Below are 18,783 nucleotides of genomic sequence, written 5' to 3'. Positions count from 1 at the left end.
ATTTTTACCTCCATTAAAAGTATATAAAACAATTAAAAGCTAGACATACTTCACAAGGTTAAGCATACCATTTTAAATAGTGTGCAATATCCTTTACAGTGTAGTATTCTCTGATGTTTTCAAGTGACTTCAGTCTTGTTTTTCCTTCTGCAAAAGACAAAAACAACATCACAACTAAATTTACCACAGACTTTTCCAGTCTGTTAAGCATTATCATTGAGCACTGCAGTGTTTTTATTCTTCTTGTAAAACCCTAAAGTACCACCAGTCAATGAACCATTTCTGTTTAATGTGTATTTTTTCTGTTAATTAAAAAATCATTTGTTTCTGAATACTGCACAGGTAGAAAAAGTACCAAAAAAGCAAAGCTATTTATGTAAATATTGAATATTTAGCACAAACCTTGAACAAAATTTCTAAAATGTACAAACATGACTGTTACAGGAATAATGTGGACTTACTTGTAATTTGCTGTATTTCTTTGCCAAGTCTACATTTGTCCGTCCACTCTGAAAAGGATAGGACCAAAGTATTGAATTCCAGCGAGGACCCAGTTTCTTCACTCCATCCAACAAATACTGCACTTCCTTCTCAGTGAAGTTCTTTCTTTGCCTTCTTGTAGCTACCTGTGTCCTGGCTGACTCACTGAAATAAGGCTCTATCGATTCCTAACAAAAATAACTCTCCTTAGAGTTTCCTTTGCCATACTTTTAACAAAAAGGGGGCGTATTAAACTTTAACATGCTTGCGTCATTGTTGTTCTGGATATGTCTTACCTCTAAAAAGCAAAACAGAACTTCTTAGGAATTTTTGTAATGCTGGTTTACATTTCAAGATTCAGATTTTTGTACTTCAGTTTATTGCAAGTTCTTTTAAGATGTGTTAATATTTGCAAAGAAAAAACAGGCCAAATTCTCTTATCTTTCAGTGTTTAAATATCAATGTGAAAAGCCAGCTGACTGGAAAGCTTATAAAACATTCATAAATCACTCCCTAAAAAAACTAATGAAATTTGGAATACTCTCTCAAGCCACAAAGAAAAGTAATACTAAAATTATTTAAATTAATTACATCAGATGAATAGATGTTTCCATTCTCTTTCTCCTGGCAATCAGCAGCAATTGGCCTTCTCCCATTTTGTATCCAGTTCAAGCCTGTATTTAAAAAAATACAAAAAAACAAGGATTCCAAAATAAAAAATACATGTACAGAAACAAGTCAAGTATAAATGATAGATATACCCTGATGACCAACTACAGTATGTGCATTTCCATTGGATACTGAGTGAAGTAAATGCTTATCTAGTGGCTTCAAGGCAAGTTGATGACACATTAGGTGAGGACTGGATAAATCATTTTAAAAAGTAATTTTATAAAAGTAAACCAAGAAGTTTAAAACACACCAAATGTATATTACATTTTTGAGATGATCACATTTCAGTTTTTTCTCAGAAATGATCCAAATCTTTGACAGATGTCATGTTGAATTTAACACTTTAACAAATTTTGTTTCTGTTTTCAACTCTACACCCAGCTGTCAACTTCATTTTAAGTTTACAGTGTAATCACAGATAGTAATTTCTGCTATAGTGCGATAACTGTATTCTTATTGAAATTTGGAGGTACAGAACGCGAAATGAAGACAGCACCATGACCGACATCATCTTTTTGGCACAAACTGCCATATTATGCATTATGTGTTATTTTAGAATAACATTGTTTTAGTGTGCTAATCACATTAAGTTAATAAAGAATAAATGAAAATATTAACTAATAGAATGCAGCTTTGAGAATTTTGTCTTCATCTATAAGGAAGGAAATGCGTATGGCAGAGAATGGAAATGAAGCCTGGAATTGTATTCAGCTTACTAAAGATTAATTTTATTTTGCTATTTAAAGTTTAGTAAATTCTTAACCAAAACATTGACAATTTTGCATCAGTCACATTAAACTAGAAAAAACAGAAAGAAAGGAATGGGGAAGGAGCCTGGTGGAAGAGGCCATTGAAAAGCAAAACCTGTTTTACCCATCCATTCATTTTCTGACAACTTTATCCATAGAGGGTCGTGGGGGAACCAGACCCTATCCCGAAAAGCAACAAGTGCACACGCTCACATGAGGGCCAGTGTTTTCCACATGCCAATTAACATACCAGTATGTCCTTAAAGTGTGGAGCCCCAGAGGAAACCCATGTGAACACGGGGGACATACAGACTCCACACAGACAGCACCCTGGGTCCAGAATTGACCCAGGTCCCCAGTGCCGCAAGGCAACAATGCCAACCACTGCCCCACCATGCCGCCCCATTTTAACCATTTTTAGGAAAATATTTTAAACCAACCATGGTTTTAAAGTAACTTTAAGTAACAAAAATAAACATTTTCTAACATATATAGACCAATTTCAAATTCTAGAATATTCTATACCAAACTGTACAGTACGTCGCATTCTCAAAACGTGTTATAGTAAAATTCTTTATGTTCAATTTCGGCAATTTTCTACTTCTAAAAGCATTTTGGTTTAAAAAAAAACTTATAGAAACTGTATTGTTGGTTAAGGGCTGTACTGATGTTTTGAAGCAATCACATCTTAACTGCATAATGCATTTTATTTCAAAACCTTCTTCTTTAGACTGAGTGCAAATCGGGCAACCTTAATTTTTTTTCTTAAAACCTCATTGATGTTTAAGGCTCCAAAGCTTTATGTGTTCTTAATGATGGCCTCAACATAGTCTGTAAAGAAGACAAAAAAGTGCAGAAAATAATTTTCTTGGCTATACACTGAAACCTGAAGGAGCCAAAAAGGAAGTGTTACTCTGGCATCCTGTTTTCAGAACAGTCCCAAATTATATCCTTCCATTAAAAAATCCACTGGACTTAATTATGCAAATAATAAAAAATCTATCAATATAGTCACAAATAAAATTATTCCTGAAATATATTTGTTTTGAGTTGAAATTCACTGGGAGTAAAATAAACCATTGAAATTTTTTTTTACCAAAATTGTACTTTGAATTTTAAGTCTGATTCAATTCAGTTCAAAATACTTTATCTATCCCCAGGGAGGAATATAAGATTACAAATGATATATGAATGTATATAAGCTGAAACAATGAAACTGAACCAAATTGTATTGAGACATAGCAATCCATTCATTAGTAAAGGTATAAAATAAAACATTTATATAACACCTTCAGAAGTCATAGTTTCTAAGTGCCTCACAATACAAAACAGCACAAAACAAAATTAAAGAGAATGGACAGATTTTTTTAATGCAATAGGGTGCACTTTCTCCAAGAGCAGGCATTCAAGATCCTTTCATCATCACAGCTGGGCCCCTTGGACCACCTGCTCCCCACACAATTTGAGAGGAACTCGTATTGAAAATCCACTACTAATTTACTTGAAACCCTTCCTGAAAACATTACATCATCTGATCTGCCTGCTATCAGCACATGCTGCAAAAGCAATGACCAATGTGTGTAAATAACATACGCTGTATATACTGTATATTGACTGCCAAAGATTAAACCAGTATTCCTAGGTCACCTTGAGCCAATAAAGTTGATCATGTGCAGACTTGTGATATCTGGTGGAAAGACTTTGAGTTGTGCCCTTCAAAAGCTCCAAGAGTTACAGATTAGTGCTGTTGTACAGTAAATATATTTAATCGTGTACTTCCGTAAAGGAGAAATTTCTTAAGGTCAGGACAGAATTAGAAAACTATGAGAATTCAAATAATTATAGATTTCATGCTAAAACAACAGTATTATCATAATTGCTTTCAATTTTAGATTTAATAGTTTTACAGTTTTTTGAAAAATTAATATAAAGCATTTACTATCTAATTACATTAGTTACATCCCTAATGCACTGTAACCCAGTGTTTGTCCTGGCCTTTTGTCATATCAAAATGAATCATGGAAACAGCTATTTATTTTAATTAACTAAATGTATTTTTTTTCTTTTTAATGTCATTAAAATTGTAGATCAATCAGAGCTGAGAACGAGTGATTAGAAATCAATAGGAAACATAAATAAAACCATTGACAATAAGTAAAACGCTAAATATACTCTAAATATTGTACCATGACCTTGGTTTTCAAGGCACTATTGAAACTGCTAAATCACAATCCTGGTTACTTAAAATTGAAACTGTCATTGTGAATAATTTATAAATTAAGAGCCCCAGTATGATTGCTCCTGTGTTGCTATGTGGATCGTCTGCTTCAGAAGGCTTTGCATTACAATCTGTCTCAGCCTCTCGTGCTACTGTCTGAGCTACGGATGTCTGGAACATTTCCACAGGTATGCTGCTGAATACATTCAGTATAAAAAACACAGGATTCACAGACATAAAAGTTCCAAACTTATATTCATGTCTGAATGAAATTAATGAAAACAGACACAGCACAGACTAAAAAAAATTTAAATAAAATGCTTATCTAAATGTCATACAACATTGAAGTTCTGGTTTTAGTGTGAAAGTCGGTCAGGACACACTGAAAATGATGTGTTATAAAAAAGTTTTTTATGTTTCCAGTCTTGCTACATCACTAGTGTGATTACACAATAACTTTCTTTTGGTGTGGGTGTAACATTCGTTCTCTTAGATAATATTTTTTAAATAAATTGATATACACAAATAGTATATGCTCTTACATAACGAGTTTTACCTTTGGAAATAAAAGACTTTTTTACAGGAGTCAAAGTAATCCCTGGAGAAAAAAAGAAACAAATGGTAAATGTAAAACAATAAAACTAAAAACTTACATGTTATATTAATATATACATATATTCAAAGAGAAAAGACCTCTCTTACACTCTCCCTCTGCCTTATCACATAGGTTTTTAGGATATTTCTTGAAAGATGTCTGTTTTCCCAATGGTGTCAGTGAGATTTCTAGGGAGAAAAAGATGAAACGCAAATTGGATTGCATTATTATAAGCAAATCACACTGAGTTTCAAAAGAGTGTTAAATGCTTTTAAGATACATTTATTTTTCTTCGTAATCAATTAAAGACCTTCTGCTCTTCATGTTTTTAGCCCAGTCATTTCATGACAAATCCTCTCAGTGAAGCATAATAACCAGACCACCACAGAACTGAACTACAAGCTGTCTTTAAATAGCCTGCAGGAAGTAATTTTTCACTAGCCATCTTGAATGTGAGTAGCATTTTAAGTAACTATAAGTGAATTACATTTAATAATGTATACTTACAAAGCTGAATCAATGTTGCAGTGCAGATTTTAAGAAAAACTTTATTAAAATTCAGTGCGGTCTTTTAGTTCCAACAGGAATATTTTTTTAAGTATACTGTGTACTAAATCCTTACCCATAACTTTCAACAATACACATGAGAAAAATAAGAGAAACATGATGAAAATGCATTATAGAATGCTAAAAAGTTATTTTCTGAAAGAAACACTTTATACATAGAATTATGGGAACATATTCTAGACAAGCTTCTATTTTATTGAACAGCATTCAATTAGGTTAACCCACAGCATACAAGTCCTTGAAGTTTTGTATGTCAGTGTGCATGAAATCCTCCACTTGATATTGCAAATCCACTACAGCAAACCTACTTTCTACTTGGAGTCAGCAACATTGTTTAGTCAGGGCTCAAAAGCACTTTGTAAGCACCCACCCTACAGTTTTAAAATAAAACCCACCACCTCTTACATTCTTTGAAGTGATATACAAGTGACCGATGTAAATCTCCTGCAGAAATATTACTAGCTATACTGAAACTAATATATTCAAAAGTACAGCCATTCCGTAAAAGCTGACAGCCTTATAGTGTAATGACCTCAACAGCTCTTGTTTTAAGTTCCCTGTAGATATTATGTTCACAAAGGTTAGTGTTGTTTAAAGTGCACTGTTACCAATAACCAGTCCCCATGTTTGCCTTTAGGAACCATGCTGAGGCGAAACAGCTCATGTGTCATTTTACAAAGCTGTATCTCAGGCTAAAGTGAAACCAAAGAACAATTAAAACACAACAGGAACTTCAAAACTCCTACAAGCATATACATTCCTTACGTCTATAGGAATCCAATTTGTTTCTTTTCTTTTCTAATAACTTTCTGATTCCCTTTTTGTATCTATCCTCCGCTTCCAAAAGTACCATATGCCTCTCACATTTGTACTGGCACGATCGGAGGATCTGGCTGAAATTCCTACTGTTCAGAGCACGGACACCTGTCACACAGCCTGATGGGAAAAACAAACAAAGATCTTGCCACTGTTTTGTAGCTTAGAAAAATATCTCACTAGTCACGTTACACATCGATTGCATTTCAACTTTATGCATAATATAAGTCTTACACTTTTAATCTTTAAAAAAATTATAACTTTAAAGGCATTTGAAAATCCCTCCCCCTTTTAAAATTGCATTTTATCACATAACTCTTAGTTTTGTTGTTGCGGTGCAGATGGTATGAAGTCACATATTTTACTAGCCCATATTGCTGTATTTTCCTGGAAAGTCCTATCTGACCACAAGGCATTCCCATATTAGAACAACCTTCTTATATGAACATAATTGTGTTCAACGGGCACCCTTGCTGACAGGCAATAGGATTATTTCCCGCAGCCTGCTGTCTTTAGGGATTTAACTTCAATGAGTCTGCTGCAGAAAGACGAAAATCAACCACATGCTGTGTTATGTAAACACTACAGCGTTATGGCATATGTGTAACAAACAGTGGGCCGTTTTCCTTAACTGTATCTGAAAACAATATCCTAACCTTAGACTGTGCCACAGCAGCTAGGCCAGAGTTCATTCTGGTTACAGTATGAGTAACCAGCAGAGTGACTGTCCCTTGGGTGGCATGCATGTAAGGGTTGCCCCCAGAGATGCTGGTCCCCACTTGAATAGCTGGGTGCACTGGAGAATATGGGTTAAATTACCCTGCTCAAACGTACAGTATAATAGCAGTGTCTAGAGGAGACTGGGACCCATTACTTGCCTGTTGTGAATCTAGAGACTTATCCAATACTCTTAGGATACTGTTTATGTTAAAAAAGGCTGACAACTATTGCTGATAATTTGTTATTTTTTAACCTGGACAAAAGGATTCTAATGCCATGGTGTGTATTATAACACTGAAGTCTATGATTGTATTTTCTGAGGTCCGTGAAACTTCCAGAAATAAAATAAATGTACAAAATGTATTTACAGAAATAAAATAAAGTTACAAACTTTCACAAGCTTTCTAAAATATTTTAGGAAAAAATACATATTTTTGAGAAGTAAAGAACCCCAACAGAAGACTAACGGTACACTGTTCTTCTTATTATTGTTCTTATTTTCTCATATTTATAAGACTTACCTGAGCATCGAAAGTTTTTATATTTATTCACAGATGCTGGTGTTTTCAGGATATTGCTTATTTCATTGTCAAGAATTTCTGAACATATGACAATGGGATCTGCAACCAAAAATCTGTGTCAATGCTTGTCCTAGGTACTTCAGGTGTTCAGAAATTACATGTCGTCAGTTATGAAAGTAACTGATGAGTATCAAGTTCATACACCACATTTCATTTAATAATTTATTAAATATTAATTTAACTAAACACAATTACAATTGTTGACATAGGGAACAAATATTACCTTTGACAGACACAATTTTCTTCTGTTTTTTATCAATATTCAGGAGTGGAGCTGGGTGTTTGAAAACAACTTGCCTAAAACACAGTGGAACAAAGGTGTAAATTTCCTTAAAATACTCTTGTTGTTCATGTCTATTAAAATCTCTTAAGCAGATCTAACAAAAGGTGGCCCATATTTCACAAATATTAACAAAAAAAGATACAACTACTGTATTAACATTTTAAATTTTGAAATCATCATCCAATAGTATAAATGGAATATTTGGACACTTGTTTGCATTGGCCAGGCCACTCTCTCTCTCCAGTTGCACTGCACACAGAGCTTGCAAAGAAGGACAAGCAGTTGAGCAGCATTTTCGCTGTAAGCTGAGGCTGCAACTTCAGTCCCTCCCAATGATCTGTGCATATTCAGCTACACAACTATACAACTGCAGTGATAGATGCATTAAATAATTGTTCTTAACATGCCACTTACAGAATCTTGTTCACATCAAGCCATGCAAAAGTAACGACAGGTTATGTCAGGTAAGACAGACATTACTCAGCTGGAGACACAACCCAAATTTTAAGGTAATGTTCAAATGCAAAACTGTCAAAACATTTAGGTCACTCTGCGTTACCAGGTGCTGCGCCTTCAAAAACAACCATGACACTTCATACAATTCTACCAAACAGAAGCAGAATATTCTAGCTCAGACAACATCTTTAATCTATAAATAGATGTTAAATGTTGAGACAAATCCTTAGTGAGGATTCATTTATTTAAGAAGGCCACATTATTAAAAAGAATGACCAACCCAACATGTCAGATGTGCGGAGCTCCGATTATGATTGGAATATAATACCTTATATTCGAAAGGTATTAAACTCCCATTCATTTATTGATAATTACTGAATAAAGTTATTGCAGAATATAGCTCCTTGTTGACAACATATATATACACTTGTTTTTCATAATTCACAGAGACAATCAGTCTGTCTATATTCAGCTGAGGTCGTTAGATTTGTTCTGCATTCATGTTCAATAAATTTATGCTGACTGATTTTAAATACAGATTATACTACTGCTCAACTACAATGGAATATAACTAGTCATCTGCAATGAACATCACAATATGAATTCTTCATGGTTTAATTGGGATGATTCATGTTATGCAAGATATATTGGTAAAGTAATATATATATAAAAGACTAAATAATTTTAACATATTAACTTTATACAGTATTTTAGTACATCAGTACTAGTACTCTACCCAGAACTGCAATGAATCTATAAGCACTTCTGTGTACCCGCATAAATAATAATCAAGCTGCTGCTTATGTTTCTATAGTGAGAATACCTTTGCGAGTCCCTAGCAGGGTATCTGTGATCTCTGTCCGGCTCTCTTAATGTCTCTGGCTGTCCCAAAACAGGCAGTGAGGTGGGCAGACTGCTCTTCCTCTTCAATGTACCACAACTGATGTGGTGTTTCTTACAGTCTCCAGAGCAGACAGCTCCACCCTGTGGCTCTGATGTTCCACTGCTCCTGCCCACCTCCTCTCTGTTCACAGAATAGTGCTGTGCTGCAGGGTTGCTTGCAGCACCTTGTTGTTCTTTGTTAGCCCAGATTATTTGGCCTTGGTCCTGGTTACACAACATTATGGAATAACTGCATTTATTGTGTTTAAGAAAAAAAAATCAATTTTGATTGCAGGTGAGTATTATGCTGGAAAAGTTCCTTAGTTGGAACTAAAAGTCCACTCTCGGTAACAATCTATTAGAGTACTCAATTCATTTGTCACAGAGATCTTGTGCTGCTAACCAGAACAACTGCCAAGTACATGCTTATTTTAACAGCTCTAGTTATCTGAACATGGCCAAGATAAAGAACACAGTGTAAAAAAGTTACAACCAAAGGATATGAACCTTCATGACAGGAAAGAATGTCAATTTCTCTGCAATGTACCACATAGAAAACTTATATGACTATATGATCCTGTAGGTCCCTTACCATATGAACCTTTTGGTCCCTTGTATGACTTCCAATTATTCCATTTGTTTCTTTCCCTGTGCCTTTTGGTGCAGTATAATCTGAAGCACGTTCTCTATTCGCCTTCATGGTTTTATACCACTGGAAGAGCCTGTCCCTCGCCTCATCGCTCCCTTTCGCAGTCCTGTATGGGGCCTCCATAGGCAGCTGCAAGGCAGAGTTCTGCCTCACCTCTGCCATTATTCCACAGCTTGAAGTTTTTTGGTGTCTAGAGCTACAAAACTCATCACCTAAACTCTCAACAGACTCATCATTCCTGTGCAGGCCCTACTCAAAGGAATAAAAGGCAATACATCTTTTAATCTTATTAAAATAAATTAAGCTTATATAATGAATAATTATAGACTATATTAATAACAATATATTTTAGTCTTATTAATCTTCAAAAATAAGATGTGACAGCAGTGTATTTATTAACACTTTAACACTTTTTATTAGTAGCTAACTGATGCAAGGATTTCACCCATTTTATTTTATCTAAACTGAAAATCCTTTTAACCCTTTCCAAAAACAGAGCAATAAAGGAAAGAAAATGACCAAAGTTATCAGTAGGGCATATTATTTGATTCAATATTATTTTGGATGATCACATTTCTATCAAAATGTTAGCTATTTACTGAAAACATACTGTAACTTGTTGACTATGTCATATACATATGGAATACCAAACATTTGAAAACATCTGAATAGACTGGTGAAAAGATGCTGGCTCACCTCAGAGTACTGCTTTTTTATTGCATCAAACCTCCTTAACATTTCTTCTGCTGACGTCTTATAGCTATCCAGTTCATTTCTGCTGTCCCAGGATTGACTATTCAGGCCCACTGCTAGTTTTTCAGCTTCAAGGAAAAAATAATAAATGTCTCCATATGAGGAAATTATGCTCTACTGCAAATACTGTACAGTTTAAAAAGTGTTACAAAATATTATACCAAGAAATGCCTGTAAAGTCCAAAAAACAGATCTTTTGTATTGGATCAATTTCAACTAAGCTAAAAGTTAATATTTCTATTAATATTGTTTTAAAAATGTATACTATAAATTATTACATTAAGGTACACAGGCAATGTTTCAATTTAAAAAAGTTATACAAATTCTGCTTGCCCTCTGCTTACTGATTTGTTTGCAGGTCTGAAGCACAAAAGTAGCAGCCTTTTTCACTTCCTCTTCCTGAGGTTCAGTCAGTAACTGAATCATCTTGGGCAGGCCACCACTCTGCAACAGCTGGACCTGGTGCTCCTCTTCAGAAGAGAAGAACTCATTTCATTAAAGGGAATTTGAGAAGACAAAAAGATGGACATTAATAAAACCCAACTGGATATCTGAAAGCAAAGCTGAGCCTTAGTCACACTTTTTCATTTACCAAAATGACAATGATATACAATAACCAGTGAAGCACAAGTTTACATTTTCAATATTAAATGCAAATAACAGTAGTCTCTTTATTTCAACCAAGAATTAGGTCCACAGTTCAAATAAAGTATTTTTCACAAAAAGGTATGCCTCTAACACATATGCAAAACACATGAGATGGTATGCTTACCATGATACTCTTTAGGTGACACCATACTGTATGTGCCTGTTCAATCTCATTCCTCGAAGCTTCTAAATTGAAAGTTTTTCTGTCACACTTACCACAGGCTTCAGCACAATAACCAAGAGTGAGCACAATGCACAACAGGTCTTGTGGATCCAACGTTGTACATGAAAGCAGGGACAGAAGCCTGGGAACTAGCCGATACTGAGACAGGCCTGAACCAAGGGGAGCTGATGGCAAATGGCAAAAAAAACGAATATTAAAAACTGAAGATTTTAAAACAAAAATTAACAGGAAACTATCTCTGCTGCTTTTGTCTATAGTGTATTTGAAGATGTGAAGCTAAAGACAGAGTGCTGAAAATGCAGAGATACTTTGATCATAGTTGAAAAGTGCAGTACAGAATTAATCACAACTTGTAATGCAAAACAAGAGGCAATGGATTTCTTCTTTTTAATCCAGAAATTCTAAAATTCCTGATTTTACTATTTATCCAAACCCAAGTACAACTTGAAAAAGATTATTTTAATAATGTCTCTGGCTGTCACAAAAAGATATTGTGCAAATTACTGAGCTATTTTATTTCCCCGCTCACCATTATCTGCTATGCAAGCGCACAGGGTCTTTGTCATCATGATGGCAAGATCACAGGCAGAGGGGCTCCTGTTTGACTCGCTGGCCTGTTGCACTAGGGCCTGTACCAGAGTGACCAATCCTCCAGATGTGGCAAAGCACCTCTGAGCACAGGCTACAGGGGTGAGAGAGGAATGGCAACGATTAACCGTATCTGCTTTGCAAGTTTCTGAACCTTACACTAGCAGAAACAAAATCAATTTCAATCTAACATCTCTCCAAAAAGAGATAAAAGAGGTTCTGTTTTCAAACAGAACTGTAATAATGTTATGTAAAATCCCAACAGTGGACAGCTGGGAAGTTCCCAGACTTATTTTGTCAGCCTTCTTTCAGATGTTCAGCCCAGTACAATAGAAAAATGTGAAATTTTTACAAACATTATGTTTCTTTTAGCATTGGAAAGTCTCCCAAAATCTACACTAGAAATGAGCAGAAACAGTCATTCTTTCAACAGTATCTTTAATGAATGCCAATAAAATATTATCCTTCCTGAACCTTCTGCAGACTGAGTGTTCCTAACTTAAAAATTGATTTTGCATTAGCAGGTTCAGCACACAAACATAAAAACATCAAATTTTGCCCACATCAGTGCTGTCAGATAAAGTAGCTCTACAGCTAATGTATTCTTGATAAAACCTGAATGGAACACAAAATGGAAAATAAGACAGTGGTACCCCAGCGCAGCTCTAAAATCAAAAGTAACACTAGCATTTTTGTTCTTGGGTCAGAAAGCATGCTTTCCATACATACAGAAGCATCAGCTAGCAGTACAAGTTAATACAAAATTTTGCACTGATCTGTTTTATAGAATATTTGTGTCTTTAGCTACTTCTATTTTTTTTTTCAGAATTTAGTTTCATTACAAAATATTTCTTCTGACTATCTGTATATGAGATACTTACAATTATTTGCAACAGTCAAGCCGATAAATGAACAAATGGGCTGTAATATATCTCTTCTAGTATGCTTCTGCAGCCACTCATTGGAAACTGGAAAGGCAACTGTGCATATTTGCTGGTTCTCTTCTATTGGGAAGTCAGCAGGACAAACAGGCATTTAGGATAAAAAGTTAAAAAAGAGTAATATTTTCTGTGCCCTTCCTGTAAGGGAAGTCATATGCATTATAAATCAATCAGAAACTAAAAGGGAAAATGTGACAGCAGGAACAGCCAGCTAGCACATGATGGCTACAAGTGTTAAAAAATTTAAAAGACTGCAGCAACCAAATATAATTTACTTAAACACAAGGGGACCCTTCATGGCAGCTTTGTCTGCAGTCTACTTAAAATGTATCATATTTGACCTTCGATGTCCAGAGCAAAAAATATTCATGTGGAAAGATGCAGCATGAAATGTCTGTATTGACAACATTGTGATTCACCTCAACTAGAGCTGTCAACATGAATTTAAAATCTCACAGTATCAACTGTGACGCTGGTGCAGCAAAAGGGATAAAATGGACATGAACAAGGGACTATACAGTATTTTAAAATATTTTCTCTTCAACTCTTAATATTTTTAACAAAAGCAAAATCAAATGAATAGCAGTATCATTACTTGAAAACTCTGTCATCACAGAGGAATGTTATTCTGATTACTTTTGAAGTAAAAACAGGCATATAAATAAATAAATAAAATTAAATGGAAACAATGTAATAAATATAGGTGAAAAATAATAAACATCAATCCAGTCATTCTCAGAAAGCTGTTTATTCCTGATTAAGGGTCACGACAACCCAAAGTCTAAGAGGAAACAACGGGTGCAAGTTGGGACTACGCCCTGGACAGGAATGGGAAGAAACTGAAGCATCCACACAAACATGCAAACTCCACACAACAGGCACCCCACTTCAAATCAAATGCAGGATTTAAGAGCTATAAAGCGTTAAGGTCCATGCAACCATCTTGCCAAAAGCAAAAATGAAAAAAGTTAATGTACTCAACAAGAGGTGTCCAAGGTGTCTAATATCAGCTTAATTGGACCAATTTAACAACTGGTTCTTTAAAGTGCTGCTTTTTAAAGAAAACTAGAAGACCTACAGACACGCCAGCTCTAAATAAACGATCAAATTTCTGTTTCTAAGAATAATTTTACAAGATCGATACTCAGAAAACAGCACATTTCCTCAATTTTCTATTTAAAAATGACAACAGTCACTTGTATTAATGACATGTCAAACATTATTTTTCAAAAAGTGTTCTCTACATTTCATGGATAACAAGCTTTTTAAATTAACATACCATTCTGCGGGTTATTGACACAGCTGCACAGAGCGCTGGACACAGAAGTCCATAGGCAGAAGTACTGGCTGAAGGTTGCTTGTTTTATGTTCTTTTCTGAGATTGGAAAGCATGTTCTAAGAAGCAGAAAAAAAGATTGATAAAATATGGATTGTATGTAATCATTTTTCTTTACACTAACAGAAAAAGTCCATCTGAAAAGAGATGTGATCAGAGTATGATCCAGTATTATCACAATATTACCTGAATAAGTTCAACAGGATATCAATGCAGCCAGTAGTTTTAACAAGAGACTGTCCAGATTCTGTAAATAAAAGTGAAAGGCTTAACAGTTCATGAAGTATAGATCAAGATATTTATTCTTCTCTTTAGCATTAACATAAAATAATTACATAAAACTGAACAGAATCCTTTTTAATACTGACCAGAATCCCAGAATTGAATCTGAGCAGAATCCCTTTCAACTCATATTTAATACTGATGAGTTTAGGATAGGATAACAAAATGAGGGACATAAACAAACACCCATTAATTGAGAGGTCAGGGAGTTATTTTCCACAAAAAAGCTTGTTTGCCATTTGTTATTTTTTTAACATAACATTTTTACTTTAAGTTAAACATAAACCATGCATATGGATGTTCAAAAGAAATCATTCTTACTGAAAAAACAATTGAAACACACCAGTTTAAGGGTGGCTTACTGTTATTGGAGACCAGCACTGAAATCATGTAGACTGCTACCCTTCTGAGGTTCAGAGAAGAGTCCTGTGAGAGTGATTGTGCTAATTCTGCAAGAAATTCTGAGTTGCACAATGCCTGCTGGCAAAATACTGCAAAAAGCAAAAAGGCAAACAGATCCATCTGCCAATGAGATTAATCTTATATTTAGAATCACAAAACTTGGATTTTCAATAAAGGTAATTACAATAACAGATCATTCTTATTTCAATTTACAGTACCCAGTAGTCCTTGTTGATAATATTAAGGCATAATACTAATGCAATGTTATCACTTGAATGACAAGTTTCAACTACTAAAATATTTCCAACACTTATTACAGAACAACACTTATAATTATCACAAGGTGGTCAACAAAACATTAAAGACAGTATACACAAATTAATATAATAAACCAAACAGAATTACATGTAAAAAAGGACAAAATGCGTTTTAAGACAGCATTTAAAAATGTTGTCTGTCAACATCTAATCTGTGCTGGGAGATCATTCCACAGCCTTCAAGCAATAGAACAGTTTCCCAGTGCTCAAAGCCTTGTTTGAGTAACTGTAAGAAGGCAGGAATCAAAGAGTGCAGATGCTGTACAGGTGTTAATGGAATTAACAATTTACTATTGTAGTGAGGAGCCAACCATTCAACCACTTAAACACGAGAAGCACGTTTTTTTACTTTTATTTTAAATTCCACAGGGAGCCAGTTCAGGTCATATGTGTTCATATATTTTAATTTTGATAAATATGTAGTACCAGGTACATAAAGATTAATTTAAGTAAAGGTTAATAAAAAACCATTGCAAAATTCCCAGGAGTTTCCATTTCTAGTGTTGAAAAACCGAAAACTTACTATTTTAATAAATACGTTTTAGTTATCTAATATGGGAAACAGTGTCATCTATCTAATTTCCTTAGAAACAAATGCAACTAGACCTTGATTATGATTTACGTATACTGATGATCAAAATCAACTTATCACGATGTATGTTTTTTCACTGTCTAAGCCTGAAATGTGAGAAAGAAAAATACAGAAAAGAATCAATATGCCCGACTTATCAAATTTATAACCTGACAAGACGCTGTGGTTAAACAAAGCCAATTAATGAAAGGCCACTGGGAGACCAGGGAGACCTCAGAGACATCTCATCAAGATGGACAGGGCAGTCCTCATGTGATGTTCTGGGCAAGAGTGCCAGGTTTCTACAGACCTCATTGTAGTAGATGGCAACCTGACTACAAAAGACTGAAAACTTGTAGCTCTTCCTGTGGGTTCTGCTTGACATGACAACAGTCCAGCACATTCCTCACACTGCTCATGTAACTACGGCTTTCTTGGGAGACTAGCAAGCAAGTTATGTTAATAATGCCGATGCACTAGACACAAGCACTACTGAAAATTTGTGGGATAAGCTGAGATGACATGTGGCACCTATGGCTAATAGACCAGCGAATAGGCTCTAAGAGAGAAATAAGACAGAAGTCCACCAAACAGCATCGTAGATGTACAGCTTGTTTTGTGTCCAACAGGGGCTAAATGTGCTAGTATGTGATTTTTATAGAAACTGTTAATAAGTCTAATTTAATTTGCCTATGTCTGCTCAATAAAAAGCTTCTGCACTTGCTACAAAAAGTTTTTGTAATTTTCCTGATAATGTGAATAACAGGTTTTTATGAGTTATGACGTTATTTTGATGCTCAGCATAATTAACTGAAATATCTATTCAAATAGGGTGGCAAGGTGCCATAGTGGTTTGCATTGCTCCCTCTCAATGCTGGGGCCACAGGTTCAATTCTGGGGGTAATATCTGTGTGGAGTTTGCATGTTCTCCCCAGGTTCGTGTGGATTTTACTCTGTGTGCATCTGTTTCCTCCTACAGTCCTAAAACATACTGGTAAGTTAACTGGCTTCTAGGAAAACTGGCCTTGGTGTGAGCGTGCGTGTCTGTGTCTGTGTGCCCTGTGATGGACTGGCATCCAGTTCAGGGTGTATCCTGCCTTGCAGCTGCTGCTTGCCAGAACAGGCTCCACAACCCTGTACTGGATACAGGAGTAAAAAAAATGGATGGATCTATTCAAATAAGTTTAATATGCATTTAAGCTTAATTTGTCTCCTTGACTAAATGTCAAAAATAGAAATAAAAATATAGAAAGAACCAAAAAAGTAACATTACAAAATTACTCAACAGGCATTACAAAGGACTAAAAAGTAAAGCAGACTATTTACAAACTGAACATGTCACATACCATTCTTCTCCGCAAATGCTCCTAAAGCAAACAGAGCTGCCTCCTTTACCTCCGAATTCTGGACAGACTTGAAAAGCTTGTACACAAACATCACACCTCCAATCTCGCGGACATAATCTACAATCCCGCCTAAAAGACAATTTAAGATGCAGTAAAGTGTGTTTTGCACCCCGAATCTTTTTTGTCCCTAATCCACATACAAATGTCAAATACTCCTATTTTTGACAAGATTTTCACAAGCTTTCACAATTCCAATATCATTTCCATCTCCACACCAAACATGAAGACAATGAAGAATGAGTGAAAAAGTCCTGTACCTTCTGAAATTTTAAACGAAACAGATTTAATAATACACTTTGCATTAAAATTTATTGCGCTGTCCTTTTATAACACTGTAAGGTTCATAATAAAAGATTTCAACACAGCAGATTTAAAAAATGCAGGACTAAAGCAAAATAGCAAAAACAGAAAAAAACTAACCGTTCTGTTGGCAGATGGAATGAATGGTAACTAGAACTTGCTTTTGAGAATGTGGGTCATCCATCTGATATTTTAGACACTCAATCAGCAAATTAATGTCTGTCTTCAACCCTGCAATTCACAAATACACTACAAGAAATAAATATGTGTACCTTTTTGGTTTAAAATTTTCTTTAATATATCTTCTGGAAGGAAGTTCATACACTGAAGCATCCCAAAAAAGACCAGTATACAAAATGGCCTTACATATCTGAATAACAGAACTAAGAATGTACATCCTTTCCAAGAATTAAATGTTGTCTACTAAAAGCTGTTATAACTGCAGCTCTAAGTAAAACCCATAGCTGGACTTTAACTATTATTGTCGGGTGCTTTCAGCTGTCGCTGTTTTCTTGTGGCACTGCCAGAACAATTTATATCACAGACACCTTCATAACTTACATTATTTCACAAATCACACGATGCTTCCTGCTTAGGGAGGCTTTTGAACAAATTGAGGTGAAAGAACCAATTTAATATAATGGACACATATGCCAGTCTATTGATTTAATCTCAGCACCAAATGAAAACACAATCCAATCACCAAGAACACGGACATCTGCCTCTGTCAGCGATGACAAGATATGGAAACATGTATCACTTCAAACTGATACAGATAACACTCCAATTACTTATTTTAATATGCAGTAACAGAATATTGATATTTTTAGTAATATAACATTTAGATAATACAGGATCTTACCACAGAGTTTGATTTCCACCTCTTTGTCTGAAACATCCATCTTCCTTACCTCTTCAGGCTGAAGCCCTTACTTTACAGTACTAGAATATACAGATGTTTTGCTTGAACTTCATTTTATAAATGCATAAATAATCCAGCCTTTTAACATACCAGATCATTTTTAATGTTTAAAAATACAATGCAGTCATAGTCACATTTTCAAAATTACAGATATACCTTATAATGGTCTAATACCAAATGAATCGTGTTTTTGGATTAAGATCAGAAGTATTAGAAAAATATTTCAAAAGAGCCAAAGGTTAAGATATTAGACTAAGATTTAACTACAATTTGGAACATAAAATTGATTTCTGTAACCTTTTGGTCTCTCCGTAAAGTTTAGATCTAAAATCCAACTGGTGTAGCTTTTTAAATCAATGCATGTTATTCTACAATTTAGGATTCCTTACCCAATTTTAATTTTGGTCACTACCTTACAAAAATGATGAGCCACTCAGCTGATACACCTCCCCCAGAACAAAGGAA

General features: G+C 34.9%; 1 protein-coding gene across 1 annotated transcript; it reads right to left on the bottom strand.

Moving 5' to 3' along the window:
• Positions 1-20: 20 nt before the first annotated feature.
• terb1 (telomere repeat binding bouquet formation protein 1) lies at positions 21-18,298 on the bottom strand. The gene is made up of 18 exons (XM_088939162.1): positions 18,259-18,298; positions 17,517-17,636; positions 17,037-17,165; positions 14,763-14,891; positions 14,305-14,365; positions 14,062-14,177; positions 12,723-12,845; positions 11,783-11,935; positions 11,286-11,417; positions 10,766-10,891; positions 10,365-10,489; positions 9,612-9,917; positions 8,961-9,244; positions 7,622-7,695; positions 6,047-6,217; positions 1,072-1,154; positions 462-668; positions 21-147 (listed from the first exon to the last, which is right to left on the bottom strand). Exons 1-18 carry the CDS (start codon positions 18,296-18,298, stop codon positions 130-132), a joined length of 2,397 nt encoding a protein of 798 aa, XP_088795288.1. The 3' UTR covers positions 21-129.
• Positions 18,299-18,783: the final 485 nt, after the last annotated feature.

This window comes from Atractosteus spatula, chromosome 21, assembly GCF_055471065.1.
Source record: "Atractosteus spatula isolate fAtrSpa1 chromosome 21, fAtrSpa1.hap1, whole genome shotgun sequence".
In the NCBI taxonomy this organism is placed as follows: Eukaryota; Metazoa; Chordata; class Actinopteri; order Semionotiformes; family Lepisosteidae; genus Atractosteus; species Atractosteus spatula.
The sequence above is the reverse complement of the archived record's forward strand: the minus strand, read 5'-3'. Positions and strand labels throughout refer to the sequence as shown.